Here is a 13,752-nt window from a genome sequence, read left to right as displayed (position 1 = left end):
CCACTGTGCCCAGCTAATTTTGTGTTTTTAATAGAGACGGAGTTTCATCATGTTGGTTAGCCTGGTCTCGAACTCCTGACCTCAGGTGATCCATCTGTGTCAGCTTCCCAAAGTGCTGGGATTACAGGCGTGAGCCACTGCGCCTGGTCTGTAATTGTCATATTTCAAACTTTTTCATTATTATTATATCTGTTATGGTGATCTGTGGTCAGGGATCTTTGATGTTACTATTGTAATTCCTTTGGGACACCATGAACCGTGCCTATGAAAGACAGTGAACTTAATAAATGTGTGTGTTCTGACTGCTCTACTGACTTGCCATTCCCCCATCTCTCTCCCTCTCCTTGGGCCTCCCTGTTCCTGGAGACAACAACAATATTGAAATCAGGCCAATTAATAACCCTACAGTGGCCTCCAGGTGTTCAGGTGAAAGGAAGAGTTGTGTGTCTCTCACTTCAAATCAAAAGCTAGAAATGATTAAGTTTATTTGAGGAAGACATGTCAAAAGCTAAGTTGAAAGCTAAGTCTCTTGGGCCAGATAGTTAGCCAAGTTGTGAATGCAAAGGAAAAGTTCTTGAAGGAAATTAAAAGTCCTTCTTAGTGAACACGTGAATGATAAGGAAGCCATATAGCCTTATTGTTGACATGGAGAAAGTTTTAGTGGTCTTGGTAGAAGATTGAACCAGCCACAAAATTCCCTTAAGCCATAGCCTAATCCAGAACAAGTCCTTCCTAACTTGCTTCAAGTCTATGAAGGCTAAGAGTGGTTAAGAAGCTGTAGAAAGAAAGGCTGAAGCTAGCTGAGGTTGGTTCATGAGGTTTAAGGAAAGAAGCTATGTCCGTAACATAAAAGTGCAAGTTGAAGTAGCAAGTGCTGATGTAGAAGGCGCACCAGGTTATCCAGGAGATCTAACTGAGATAATGGATGAAGGTGGCTACCCCAACCAGCAGATTTTCAGTGTAGATGACACAGCTTTCTGTTGGAAGAAGATGCCATCTAGGACTTTCCTAACTACAGAGAAGTCAATATCTGCTTCTAGGCTTCAAAGAACAAGCTCACTTTCTTGTTAGAGGCAAATGTAGCTGGTGACTTTAAGTTGAAGCCAGTGTTCACTTACCATGCCTTGAGAAATCCTAGGACCCTTAAAAAATATGCTACATCTACTCTGCCTGTGCTCTGTAAATGGAATTACAAAGCCTAGGTGACAGCCATGTGTTTACAACATGGTTTACTGAATATTTTAAGCTCAGTGTTGAGACCTGCTGCTCAGAACAAAAAGATTCCTTTCAAAATACTAGACATTGTATAGCAATACCTGGTCAATCACCCAAGGGCTCTGATGGAGATGTACAAGGAGATTCATGTTGCTTTGTTTCCTGCTAACACAACATCCAGTCTGTAGTCCATGGATCAGAGTAGTTTTGACTTTCAGGTTGTATTATTTAATAAATACATTTTGTAAGGCTGTAGCTGCTATAGATAGTGATTGTTCTGATGGATCTGGGCGATGTGTGTAAACTGAAAATCTTCAGGAAAGGATTCACCATTCTAGATGCCTTTAAGAACAATTGTGATTTGTGGGAAAAGGTCAAAATATCAACATTAACAGGAGTTTGGAAGAAGTTGATTTCAACCTTCATGACTTTGAGTGGTTCAAGACTTTAATGGAGGAAGGAACTGCAGATGTGGTAGAAGTAGCAAGAGGATTAGAATTAGAAGTGGATCCTGGCCGGGTGCAGTGGCTCATGCCTGTAATCCCAGCACTTTGGGAGACCGAGGTGGGCGGATCACGAGGTCAGGAGATGGAGACCATCCTGGCTAACATGGTGAAATCCCATCTCTACTAAAAATACAAACAATTAGCTGGGCATGGTGGCAGGCGCCTGTAGTCCCAGCTACTTGGGAGGCTGAGGCAGGAGAATGGTGTGAACCTGGGAGGCGGAGCTTGCAGTGAGCCAAGATTGCGCCACTGCACTCTAGCCTGGGCAACAGAGCGAGACTCCGTCTCAAAAAAAAAAATAAAAAGAAGTGGATCCTGAAAATGTGATCCAATTGCTGTAATCTCATGATAAACTTGAACAGACGAGGAGTTGCTTCTTATGGATGAGCAAAGAAAGTAGTTTCTTGAGATGCAATCTACTCTTGGTGAAGATGCTGTGAATATTATTGAAATGACAACAAAGGATTTAGAATATTACACAAACTTAGTTAATAAAGCAGTGGCAGGGTTTGAGAAGATTGACTCCAATTTTGAAAGTTGTTCTATTGTGGGCAAAGTGCTATCAAACAGCATTGCATGCTACAGAGAAATCTTTCATGAAAGAAGAGTCAATCCATGTGGGAAACTTCAATGTTGTCATACTTTAAGAAATTGCCCCAGCTACTCCACCCTTCAGCAGCTACCACAGTGGTCAGTCAGCAGCCATCACCTTTGAAGTAAGTCCCTCCACCAGCAAAAATACTACGATTCACTGAAGGCTCAGATGATCACTAGCACTTTTTAGCAATAATGTATTTTGAAATTAAGATATGTACAGTTTTTTTAGACATGATGTTATTGCACACTTAATAGATTACAGCATAGTGTAAACCTAACTTTTACATGGACAGGGAAACCAAAAAATTCATGTGACTTGCTTTATTACATTGGTTTGAACTGAACTTGCAGATATCTGAGATATGCCTGTACTCTGGTTCCAATCTGGTAAAATGGAATTTGACTACTGTATTGTGTATACTTCCCATGGGATTTGATGCATACATTATTTATATAGAGAAATAGGACTCCTGAACAATTACTGCATACACTTATGTTCATATTTAAATTACTTCATTAACTTTTTAAAAAGATTACAGTAAAATGCATACAGAACATTTCCCCTCAGGAGAAAAAAGTGGATGTGTCAAGGCCAGAAATGAAGAGATTATACCTGTTAACTTTTTTAAGCCTACACATTGATTACTACTCTCATTTGAAAAGTGATTCTCATCTTTTGTGTGTCAGAGATCCTTTTGAGAATCTGAAAGCTATGGACAGTTTCTTCCAAGAAATGCATTTACTTGCATATGTTAAAGAAAATTTTCTTTTTTTTCTGAGACAGAGTCTCGCACTGTTGCCCAGGCTGGAGTGCAGTCGCGCGATGATCGCAGCTCACTGCAACCTCCGCCTCCCTGGTTCAAGCCTCAGCCTCCTGTGTAGCTTGGATTACAGGTGCCTGCCACCACGCCCAGCTATTTTTTTTTTTTTTTTTTTTTTTGTATTTTTAGTAGAGACGGGGTTTCACCATGTTGACCACTCTGGTCTCAAACTCCTGACCTCCTGATCAGTCTGCCTCGGCCTCCCAAAGTGCTGTGATTACAATCATGAGCCACTGTGCCCGGCCTAATTTTTTTGGTTTTTTTTTTTTGTTTTTTGAGATGGGGTCTTGCTCTGTGGCCCAGGCTGGAGTGCAGTGGCACGATCTCGGCTCACTGCAAGCTCCGCTTCCCGGGTTCACGCCATTCTTCTGCCTCAGCCTCCCAAGTAGCTGGGACTACAGGGGCCCGCCACCACGCCTGGCTAATTTTTTGTATTTTTAGTAGAGACGGGGTTTCACTGTGTTAGCCAGGATGGTCTTGATCTCCTGACCTCGTGGTCTGCCCACCTCGGCTTCCCACAGTGCTGAGATTACAGGTGTGAGCCACTGCGCCTGGCCATTTTTTATGTATTTTTAATAGCGACGGGATTTCACTTTGTTGGTCAGGCTGGTCTTGAACTCCTGACCTCGTGGTCTGCCTGCCTCAGCCGCTGAAAGTGCTGGGATTACAGGCATGAGTCACCGCGCCTGGCCCCAGCTCCCCAGCCGAGTACTGTGGCGGAATCTTACCTCTAAATTAATTAATTTTCTGTTGGGGGTATATAATGCTGAAAAATATTTTTTTTTCCCTGTTCTTTGCAGGACTTAAATTACATAAGAAATGCATGATCGACTGGGCGCGGTGGCTCATGCCTATAATCCCAGCACTTTGGGTGGCTGAGGCGGGTGGATCACGGGGTCAGGAGATCAAGACCATCCTAGCTAACACGGTGAAACCCCGTCTGTACTAAAAATACAAAAAATTAGCCGGGTGTGGTGGCGGGCGCCTGTAGTCCCAGCTACTTGGGAGGCTGAGGCAGGAGAATGGCGTAAACCCGGGAGGCAGAGCTTGCAGTGAGCCGAGGTGGCACCACTGCACTCCAGCCTGGGAGACAGAGGGGGACTCTGTCTCAAAAAAAAAAACGAAAAGAAATGCATGTTCATGATAGGGGAAAAAAAATAGTAAACAAAAGAAATTTAAAATGGTCTATAATTCTTTTATCTAGAAATAATTACTGTTGATATTTGGTGTACTTTGCTCATAAATTTATATGTTATATTATTTTTAACTTTTCTTAATATTTTATGTTCTTTCTTTTTTTTTTAAGACAGAGTTTCACTCTTGTTGCCCAAGCTGTAGTGCAATGGTGTGATCTTGGCTCACTGCAACCTTCACCTCCCGGGTTCAAGCAATTCTCCTGCCTCAGCCTCTTGAGTAGCTGGGATTACAGGCGTGCACCACCACGCCTGTATTTTTTGTATTTTTTAGTAGAAATGGGGTTTCACCATTTTAGCCAGGCTGGTCTCAAACTCCTGACCTCAGGTGATTCACCTGCATTGGCCTCCCAAACTGCTGGGATTACAGGTGTGAGCCACTGTGCCCGGCCTTTATGTTCTTTTTTATTAAAAATATATTGTGAAGTCATCATTCTGTTTGTACACATTTTCTTTGAGGAGATTCTTATAAAATATATCTTCTGTAGTGACATTTAGTTTTTCTGTGTTTTGAGTTCTTTCTTTTTTTAAAAAAATTATTGGTAGAAATGGTCTCGCTATGTTGCCCAGGCTGGTTTTGAACTCCTGGCTTTCAGTGATTCTCACACATTGGCCTACCAAAGTCCTGGGATTACAAGCATGAGCCACTGTGCCTGGACTACCCTCTCTCTGACTTTTTTTTGAGACATGGTAACACTCTCTTGTCCACGCTGGAGTGCAGTGGCATGATCATGGCTCACTGCAGCCTCAACTCCTAGGCTCAAGTAATCCTCCTGCCTCAGCTTTCTGAGTAGCTAGGACTATAGGCACATACCACCATGCCCAAATAATTTTTTAATTTTTATTTTTGTAGAGACAGGGTCTTGCTGTGTTGCCCAGGATGGTCTTGAACTTGTAGCCTCAAGCAGTCCTCCAGCCTTGGCCTCCCAAAAGTGCTAGGGTGACAGGTATGAGTCACTGCACCCAGCCTGAGTCCTTGTTTTTTATAGTTTATGATTTCTTATAAAGCATTTAGACACACACACACACACACACACACACGTACATATACATACATACTTTCATAAATCATAGTTTGAAGCCATGGTTTTTATTCTTACGGTACCAGGCATTGACAGCCATTAGAATGGTCTTTAGAAACTTCGAATAAACTTTTAAGAATTCAGGAAATGTATCACTAGGTATCTAATAATAGATTTTTTCATATTAGGTGTTAATGAACATACTGGATCAAGTAATTTGGTGATGTAAGGTAGAGGTTTTATTTACTTAGTCAAGGTAGCTTTAATTTGAGTTCTTAATAAATCTTGTGGCTGGGCATGGTGGCTCATACCTGTAATCCCAGCACTTTGGGATGCCAAGGTGGGCGGATCGCTTGAGGTCAGGAGTTCGAGACCAGCCTGGGCAACATGGCGAAACCCCATCTCTAGTAGAAATACAAAAATTTAGCCATGGTGTATGTCTGTAATCCCAGTTGCTTAAGAGGCTGAGGCAGGAGAATCACTTGAACCCAGGAGGCAGAGGTTGCAGCGAGCCAAGATAGTGCCACTGCACTCCAGCCTGGGCAACAGAGCAAGACTCCATCTCCAAAAAAAAAAAAAAAAAATCTTAAATGATTGCATTTTCTTATCCAAAATTATCACCTGACAATTTCAAATAAATGAAGTTTATTAGCAACAGTGGAGTGACTTCTATAATTGTATGTGACATTTCATTAAATCTACTCTAACATATTAGGAAGAGATTTTTATCTACCCAGATTATATGTTGGGCTGCAGAAAGTCAACAGAGAGTTCTAAATTAAGAAATAATTATATTGATCTTTGCTTTATATCAGAAAGCAGCCAAAATGGCACAGTGCTTATGGAAGAAACTGCTTATCCAGCTTTGGAGGAAACCAGCTCAACAATTGAGGTAAACTTGTATTTTACACTATGGATATATGTTAAATAGTATCCTTAGAATACTATTTAAAGCCTCTAATTCTATTTATGCATTTTATTCCTATTTTGAATTATAAGCAATTTTGACTTCTAAGTTAGATGTCTTAGAAGACATCTAAGCAAAGTATTTTATTGGTATTGTGTTAAAGATCTATCTTTTCACCTCTAATATAATTCTTTTTGGAAGTAGATTGCATTCTTTAATTATATTGAAAAATTAAACTGTTAGGTTTCATGTCTAAAATGGTGGTTCATTTTAAAATTTGGTAACAACCTAAGACTTACGCTTTGGGGTTTTACTTGACTTCTGTATAAAACTAGATAGCTAGATGATCATTTTACATGGTGTTTTAGTCTGTTTGTACTGATCTGACAAAATACCTGAGACTGGGTGATTTATAAAGAACAGAAATTTATTTCTCACAGTTATAGAGGCTGGGAAGTTTAAGATCAAGTGTGGACAAGTTCAATGTCTGCTGATGGCATGCTCTCTTGTTTCCAAATGGCATCTTGTTGCTACATCTTTAAGAGGAGATGAGCAAAAAAAGGCTGGATGGTGCATGAAGCCTGTTATATAAATACCTTAATCATATTCCCAGGGGAGGATCCCTTATAACTCAGTCACCTCCTAAAGGTCCCACTTCTTAGTTCTATCACATTGGTGATTACATTCCAGCATAGAAATTTTTGGGGACACCTTCAGACCCATTCAGTACAAGATACAGCTGTTGAAGTTTATTACGTACATAACCCGAAAAGTTCAGTGAGTCTTTTTTGGGCTCCCACACTATAGAGTTGTGCTCGAATAGACCCATGGAACTCGTGAGAGAAATGAACTCTTTTTTCTGTGGTTATTGAGGGGCAAAGATGGGCTTCTCAGCTTCTGCAGCCCACTAGGAGAATGCAGTGGTCTGATCTAATTCTGAGAGTTGTCAAGGGATCTGATGGTGTTCTCAAGCTATATGATGAGCCTGCTATTGCATAATTCTTTACTAATAGTAGGAATCGTATCTTTTAACTCAGATTACTATAATACTTAGTACTGTTGTATTCTAAGAAAATATAAGACCCTTAAATGATTGTTGAATTTACCATCTCTAAAATTATGATTCTTCAGGCAGAGGAAGAAAAGATACCCGAAGACAATATCTATATTGGAACTGCCAGTGATGATTCTGATATTGTTACCCTTGAGCCACCTAAGTTAGAAGAAATTGGAAATCAAGAAGTTGTCATTGTTGAAGAAGCACAGAGTTCAGAAGACTTTAACATGGGCTCTTCCTCTAGCAGCCAGTATACTTTCTGTCAGCCAGAAACTGGTAAGAAGAATACACTGATGAGAGACTTAAAGACATGTATGACCACATTTTATATAAAGGCTTGTTTTCTACCCCTAATAATTTAGTCTCTAGTTTTGTATATGTTTGGGTAAAACTCAAGACAAGACTATTTTTTGTGTGTGAAATCTATTAATACCTAGTGTTTTGCTAGACTGTTCTGGAGCATAGCAATCTTTTACTGTAACAGTAACCATCTTTTGCCATTAAATAGAAGACAAAATTGCTCCAGTGAGATTTGTTAAAATCACAAATGCTCCAAAATTCTTTTGGTGCTTTTTAGATCTTTAAGAGTGGGAGATTTGGGATGTTAATATCTTTGCTTGCAGTAGTGTACATTTTGTAATATAGAAATAGTGAAAGAAAATTGTTATTAAAGTCTCTTCAGATATATTGAATTATTAATCATGCAACAAACATTTATTGAGTACCTACCATATGCGAAACAGAGTTCAAGGTGCTATCAATACAGCTAGTCTTGCAAAGCTCCTGACCTTCAGAGCTTTTGTTTTAGATTCTGTTATGAAAATGTCAGTAGTGTCAGTCACATTTTTAATGCAATCAATGCCCGTTGTACAGACAGACTCATTCAGAGATTAAAGTGTGAGTTGCTTGATTTCTTTCTGCTATGCTTCAGCTCAGTTTTAGCAGTATGTATAACATCTTCTAATGTGATATAAGTATGTAGGTATAAAGTTCCTGGATATATCAGTTTTTAACCCACAATTATAACTAAGGGTGAGTCATGGCAGAGACAACTTGAAACACTGCTAGTTATTCTAAAAATTGCCTAATTTGACAGAGAAACAGGAAACAGGTAATATCTATTTTAGATAATTTTTTTAGATTTTACCATTCTTTAATATTTGCATTCGCCAACCAGAATCAGACAATAGAATTTCTGTCATTCCAGTTTAAGCTAATAAAATGTCAAGTAGAGGTTCTTGGCCGGGCATAGTGGCTCACGCCAGTAATTCCACCACTTTGTAAAGCTGAGGCAGGTGGATTACCTGAACCCAGGATTTCTAGACCAGCCTGGGCAACATAGCGAGACCTCATCTCTACAAATAATAAAAAGCCAGGCATGATGGCGTGCACCTGTGGTCCCAGCCACTTGGGAGGCTGAGGTGGGAGGATTGCTTGAGCCTGGGAGGTTGAGGCTGCAGTGAGCTGAGATTGCCTCACTGCGTTCCAACGTGGGTGACAGAGCAGAATCCTGTCTCAAAAAAAAAAAAAAAAAAAAAAGGTAGAGATTCTTGGCTATCTCATTTAATGAGAAGTTATTTTCAGTTAGTATATCAGTGGTTTGCCTATAAACATGAATGTGAAAACACTATCCAGCTATTTGAATATTCATGTGACATTCTTGGTCAGAGGAAAACTTCAGGCTTTGTTAGAATAACATTCATAGTATCTTTATTTATGGAGAGGTATTGTAATTGATTTTAGAACCCTCGTTAGTCATCAAATTTTTTTTTTTTTTTTTAAACTCCAGGATTTGTGTTGTATTCAGGTAGTTTCCCCCTCCCCACTTCCTTTCCTGCCTCTGGTTTAATTCGAGAATATTCATGGCCCAGAAAAGTCAAATTGAAGCCGGAGTATTATAGAATGGTCAGATATATAAGAAACTGACATAGACATAAAAGAAACTACATACTGTTGCTGGGTGTGGTGGCTCACGCCTGTAATCCCAGCACCATCTCAAAAAAAGAAAGAAATTACATATTAACTTTTTTCAGGAAGTTGTATACTTCTAAGCCCATTCTTCTAATATTTATCTTCTTTCTGAATTCTGACTTCTTGAGATTTTTGTGGACTGAGTTAAGAGGAATATTTGATTAACTGTATTTTTACCCATTGTTATTCCTCCTAAAGATATTGTTTCAATAAACCAAATGTTTAAAGACGAAATTTTGGACTATACTGAAAACACTACATATAAACCAGTTGCCAAGAGTTTTTGTTTTGGGGCCGGGCACTTTGGCTCATGCCTGTAATCCCTGCACTTTGGGGGACTGAGGCAGGCAGATTACCTGAGGTAAGGAGTTTGAGACCAGCCTGACCAACATGGCAAAAACCCTTCTCTACTGAAAATACAAAATTTAGCCAGGCACCTGTAATCCCAGCTACTCTGGAGGCTGAGGCAGGAGTATCTCTTGAACCCAGGAGGTGGAGGTTGCAGCACTCCAGCCTGGGCAATAGAGGGAGACCCCATCTCAAAAAAAAAAAAGATAGTTTTTGTTTTTCCCTTTTAGTTTGTTAATTTTGTGCTAGCCATTGCTTAATTTTGTTTTTCCCTTTCCCTTTCTTCATCCTTAAGGATTTCAACTTCAATTTTTTCTTCTCCTGACTTATATTCTTGTGGCAGTGTACGTTTTGTTGGGTTAAGAACACTACCTGCTTCCTCTTTATGAACTCTCTTCCCTGACAAAAAGCAAAGTTGGTAGTGTAGAGAAGTTTGTATTGTGTATGTTTTTAAGAAGGCATGGTTATTACATTTTAATTTTGTACGGATAACAATGTTAAGTGATAATTAAGTATTTTTAATTCTTTTTTTTCTTTTTAATCTTTATAATATAGCTTTATGCATCTTTTTTTCCTGTTTATTCACAAAAGAAAGGTGGTGGGAGAAGCTGTGGAAGATTCCTGAGTGCATATGGGGATGGGATGATCAGCTGAAACACCATGTTCCTAGCCAACTCGCTTTCCAAGGTGGTGTGACTAAATCTGACCAGCTTCTCTAGAGCTGAGTGTGCCTAGTCACATTTACTATTTACCGAGTGCTTTAAAGATAACTGTTGTCATCCGCGATACTCTAAACAGGTGTTCAGAATCTCTTGTAAAGGAGCTGGCCAAGCTTATTGCATGCCTTTGCATTGCTTGCATCTATGGGCCAAATTAAGCTTTTTTAAAAGAAGTTAAAAATCAAAATATTTCAGCTATTATATGTATGGGTTAAAAAAGTTGGAAGCATTAGATAAGGACATGAATATATTAATATGAGTTAGGCTGTTTTGTTAGAATATATAATGAAGGTAATGTTAATGTAGAATTGAACAATTATTTAAATAAGTTTTACAAATGGTTTATTTTTACATTTACCTATCTTAATTTTATGTCAGAAAGCCTGACTTAAATACTCTAACCATGATCATGAATGCCTTTGTATTATGTAATGCTTTGTTTAAGTCTTCCTTTCTTTCTCTTTGTCCAAGAAATATAACCTCACACCTGAGGCGACGGCATCTTTGAAAAACTAGTGATCAAGAATAACCAGATAAACATGATGGGCATAAGGGTCATGACCAAAAAGATCTCTCAGTGGCATCTGTATCACTAAATATTAGGAACATTCATTCATTTCAGTAGTGCCTTCTGTCTTTGTGTTTATTGTTGTAAGTGTGAAAGTGAACTGAATACTCCATGATCCATCTCTGAAAAATATTGCCTAACCTAAATCACCAGCTTTCCTGTGGCATGGATATCCTGTCTTCTGAAGAACTGTTTTTGCTTTTCTGGAGCATGAATGTTTGTTGTTTTAGAGCTCTTTGTATTCGAGTTCATATTTTATCCTTATTTTTAGTGCTTTTCCTCTAAGTAGCTTGTGGAAATTATTTCTGAGTAATTGAAGCTTCTGTGTCAACATATAGTTTGTTGACGTAAGAAACAGTGTTAAGAAATTATGCATTTGGAAAAAACTGAAGGTGATTTTTTCAAGGGAATTTGTTTGCTGGACTTGGAATTTCTTGTGCAAATTTTCCCCACTAGTTTGTTTTTCTCTACTATTATTTTCATAAAGGAGCAGCACCAGAATAGTCCTTAATATCGGAGATAGCTGTTGTGTCACTTCCTCATGCTGACATATTTACTAGAGGGTAAAATTAATAACCTTCTAGTAAGAGTGGCAGTCGAAGGGAAGGGCTCATCTGACTTCTGGAAACCTATGTTAAAATACAGTGCTTTGAACCTTGATCGTGGGCTAATTAGGTTGGAAATGAAACTAGGGACCAGATACACCCAAGCAAACTTTTGGTAGTTATTTTACTTTATAAGTCACAGGAAATGCTTGTGTACTTCCCTGTGTTCCTTAAATAGTTGCACTTAAATTACCTCTTTGAAACTGAATGAAGAGACAGAGAGTATTTTTTTTTCTTTCCAGAAATAATACTTGTTTATACCTGTAATAGCAATGAAATTTTGTTTCTTTTGAGACAGAGTATAGTCTGGAGTATAGTGGCAGGATCTCAGCTCACTGCAACCTCCACCTCCTGGGTTCAAGTGATTCTCCTGCCTCAGCCTCCCAAGTCGCTGGGACTATAGGTGCACTACCATGCCCGGCTAATTTTTGTATTTTTAGTAGAGAAGGGGTTTCTCCATGTTGGCCAGGCTGATCTCGAACTCCTGACCTCAGGTGATCTGCCTGCCTCGGCCTCCCAAAGTGCTGGGATTACAGGCGTGAGCCACTGCTCCTGGCCAGCAATGAAACTTGAGGCTATGCGAATGAAGGATTGTTCTAATAGTGTAAACTATAAGGCAAGGAGGGTTAAATAAAAAAACAGAGATAGGCTCTCAAAGCACCAAATAATATGATTAACAGATTCTTGTGTATCACATTTGAAATGCTTTATGTTTTGGCTTTATGTTGATGAGTTGAAAACCCGTGTTTTTGTTTATGTTGTTTGGTTTTTGTTTTTGGCTATCTTATGTAGAAAGGCATGTAAGGGATGGCATTGATTATTCTAAATAATTTTTACTGGGAAAGCTTTTCCAAGATTTTGAATAGCTAAATGTCAACTTTTTTCTTAATAGTATTTTCATCTCAGCCTAGTGATGATGAATCAAGTAGTGATGAAACCAGTAATCAGCCCAGTCCTGCCTTTAGACGACGCCGTGCTAGGAAGAAGACTGTTTCTACTTCAGAATCTGAAGACCGGCTAGTTGCTGAACAAGAAACTGAACCTTCTAAGGAGTTGCGTAAACGTCAGTTCAGTAGTGGTCTCAATAAGTGTGTTATACTTGCTTTGGTGATTGCAGTCAGCATGGGATTTGGCCATTTCTATGGTAAGTATTCAAAAATGTGTTATACATAACCTGATGGGATAGTGTAGAGGAACTTAAGAGTGAGGACTCTTGGGATCTGTTTTCAATGCCATTATTAAATGTATGGCCTTGAAAACTTGAAGCCTGTTTGAGCCTCAGTTTTCTCATTCGGGAATTGGGTGCTGCCTATTTCACAAATCTTTTTATTTAAATAAGGTAGTAGTTATTAAGAAATGTAAGGATAATAACCATATATGTTTGTGACTCTTTTAAAGTTAAAAGACTGGAAGATTAAAAATCTGAAATGCTTACCTTGAGGCAAATCATTTACATTTAGAATCACAGTTAAACTAAGTTGAAGTGTGACTTTATTAGGAAGATTATTTAAATCCCAGTTGAAATAGTTACATTTGAAATGTGTAAATAATAAGTGTTCATTATTTCTACTTTGAGATTTCATGTAACTATCATACTTTGTAACTTTCATTGTTCTGTGATTCACATGAATTGAGAGTTTGTCATCTTTATTCTTATACTTTGCTCTTTATTATGATTGATGCTGTTTATATATGTTGATTATCTTATCAATTCAAAGCCTTTAAATGCCTTTTGGGTGAGAAGAGGAAGGTATTCTACTGGTGTTACTTTACTTTTTCATTTAGGAGCCTCACCCATTGAATCTCTTTTTTTTTGGAGACGGAGTCCCACTCTGTCGCCCAGGCTGGAGTGCAGTGGCACAATCTCAGCTCACTGCAAACTCCACCCCCAGGGTTCTAGCAATTCTCCTACCTCAGCCTCCGGAGTAGCTGGGATAACAGGCACCTGCCACCATGCCTGGCTAATTTTTTTGTATTTGTAGTAGAGACGGGGTTTTGCCATGTTGGCCAGGCTGGTCTCGAACTTTTTTTTTTTTTTTGAGATGGAGTCTCACTCTGTCGCCCAGGCTGGAGTCCAGTGGTGCGACCTCAGCTCAATGCAACCTCTGCCTCTGGGTTCAAGTGATTCTCCTGCCTCAGCCTCCTGAGTAGCTGGGACTACAGGCGCCTGCCACCACACCCAGCTAATTTTTTTGTATTTTTAGTAGAGACGGGGTTTCACCA

General features: G+C 39.2%; 1 protein-coding gene across 24 annotated transcripts in view; it reads left to right on the top strand.

The window, feature by feature from the left end:
- The window catches only part of CCPG1 (cell cycle progression 1), a 55,897-nt gene that overhangs the window by 27,122 nt on the left and 15,023 nt on the right, over positions 1-13,752 (top strand). For 10 of the 24 annotated variants that reach the window (XM_054531521.2, XM_054531519.2, XM_024232378.3 and 7 more), the window contains exons 4-6: positions 6,170-6,246; positions 7,393-7,594; positions 12,422-12,673. In XM_054531521.2, coding sequence (XP_054387496.1) covers positions 6,170-6,246; positions 7,393-7,594; positions 12,422-12,673 — 531 coding nt within the window. Of the gene's footprint in view, positions 1-6,169; positions 6,247-7,392; positions 7,595-10,192; positions 10,325-12,421; positions 12,674-13,752 lie in introns of all 24 variants that reach the window. The other 14 variants (XR_008513596.1, XM_054531518.1, XM_054531516.1 and 11 more) reach the window with 2 other exon arrangements.

Source organism: Pongo abelii, chromosome 16 (assembly GCF_028885655.2).
Source record: "Pongo abelii isolate AG06213 chromosome 16, NHGRI_mPonAbe1-v2.0_pri, whole genome shotgun sequence".
NCBI lineage: Eukaryota > Metazoa > Chordata > Mammalia > Primates > Hominidae > Pongo > Pongo abelii.
The sequence above is the reverse complement of the archived record's forward strand: the minus strand, read 5'-3'. Positions and strand labels throughout refer to the sequence as shown.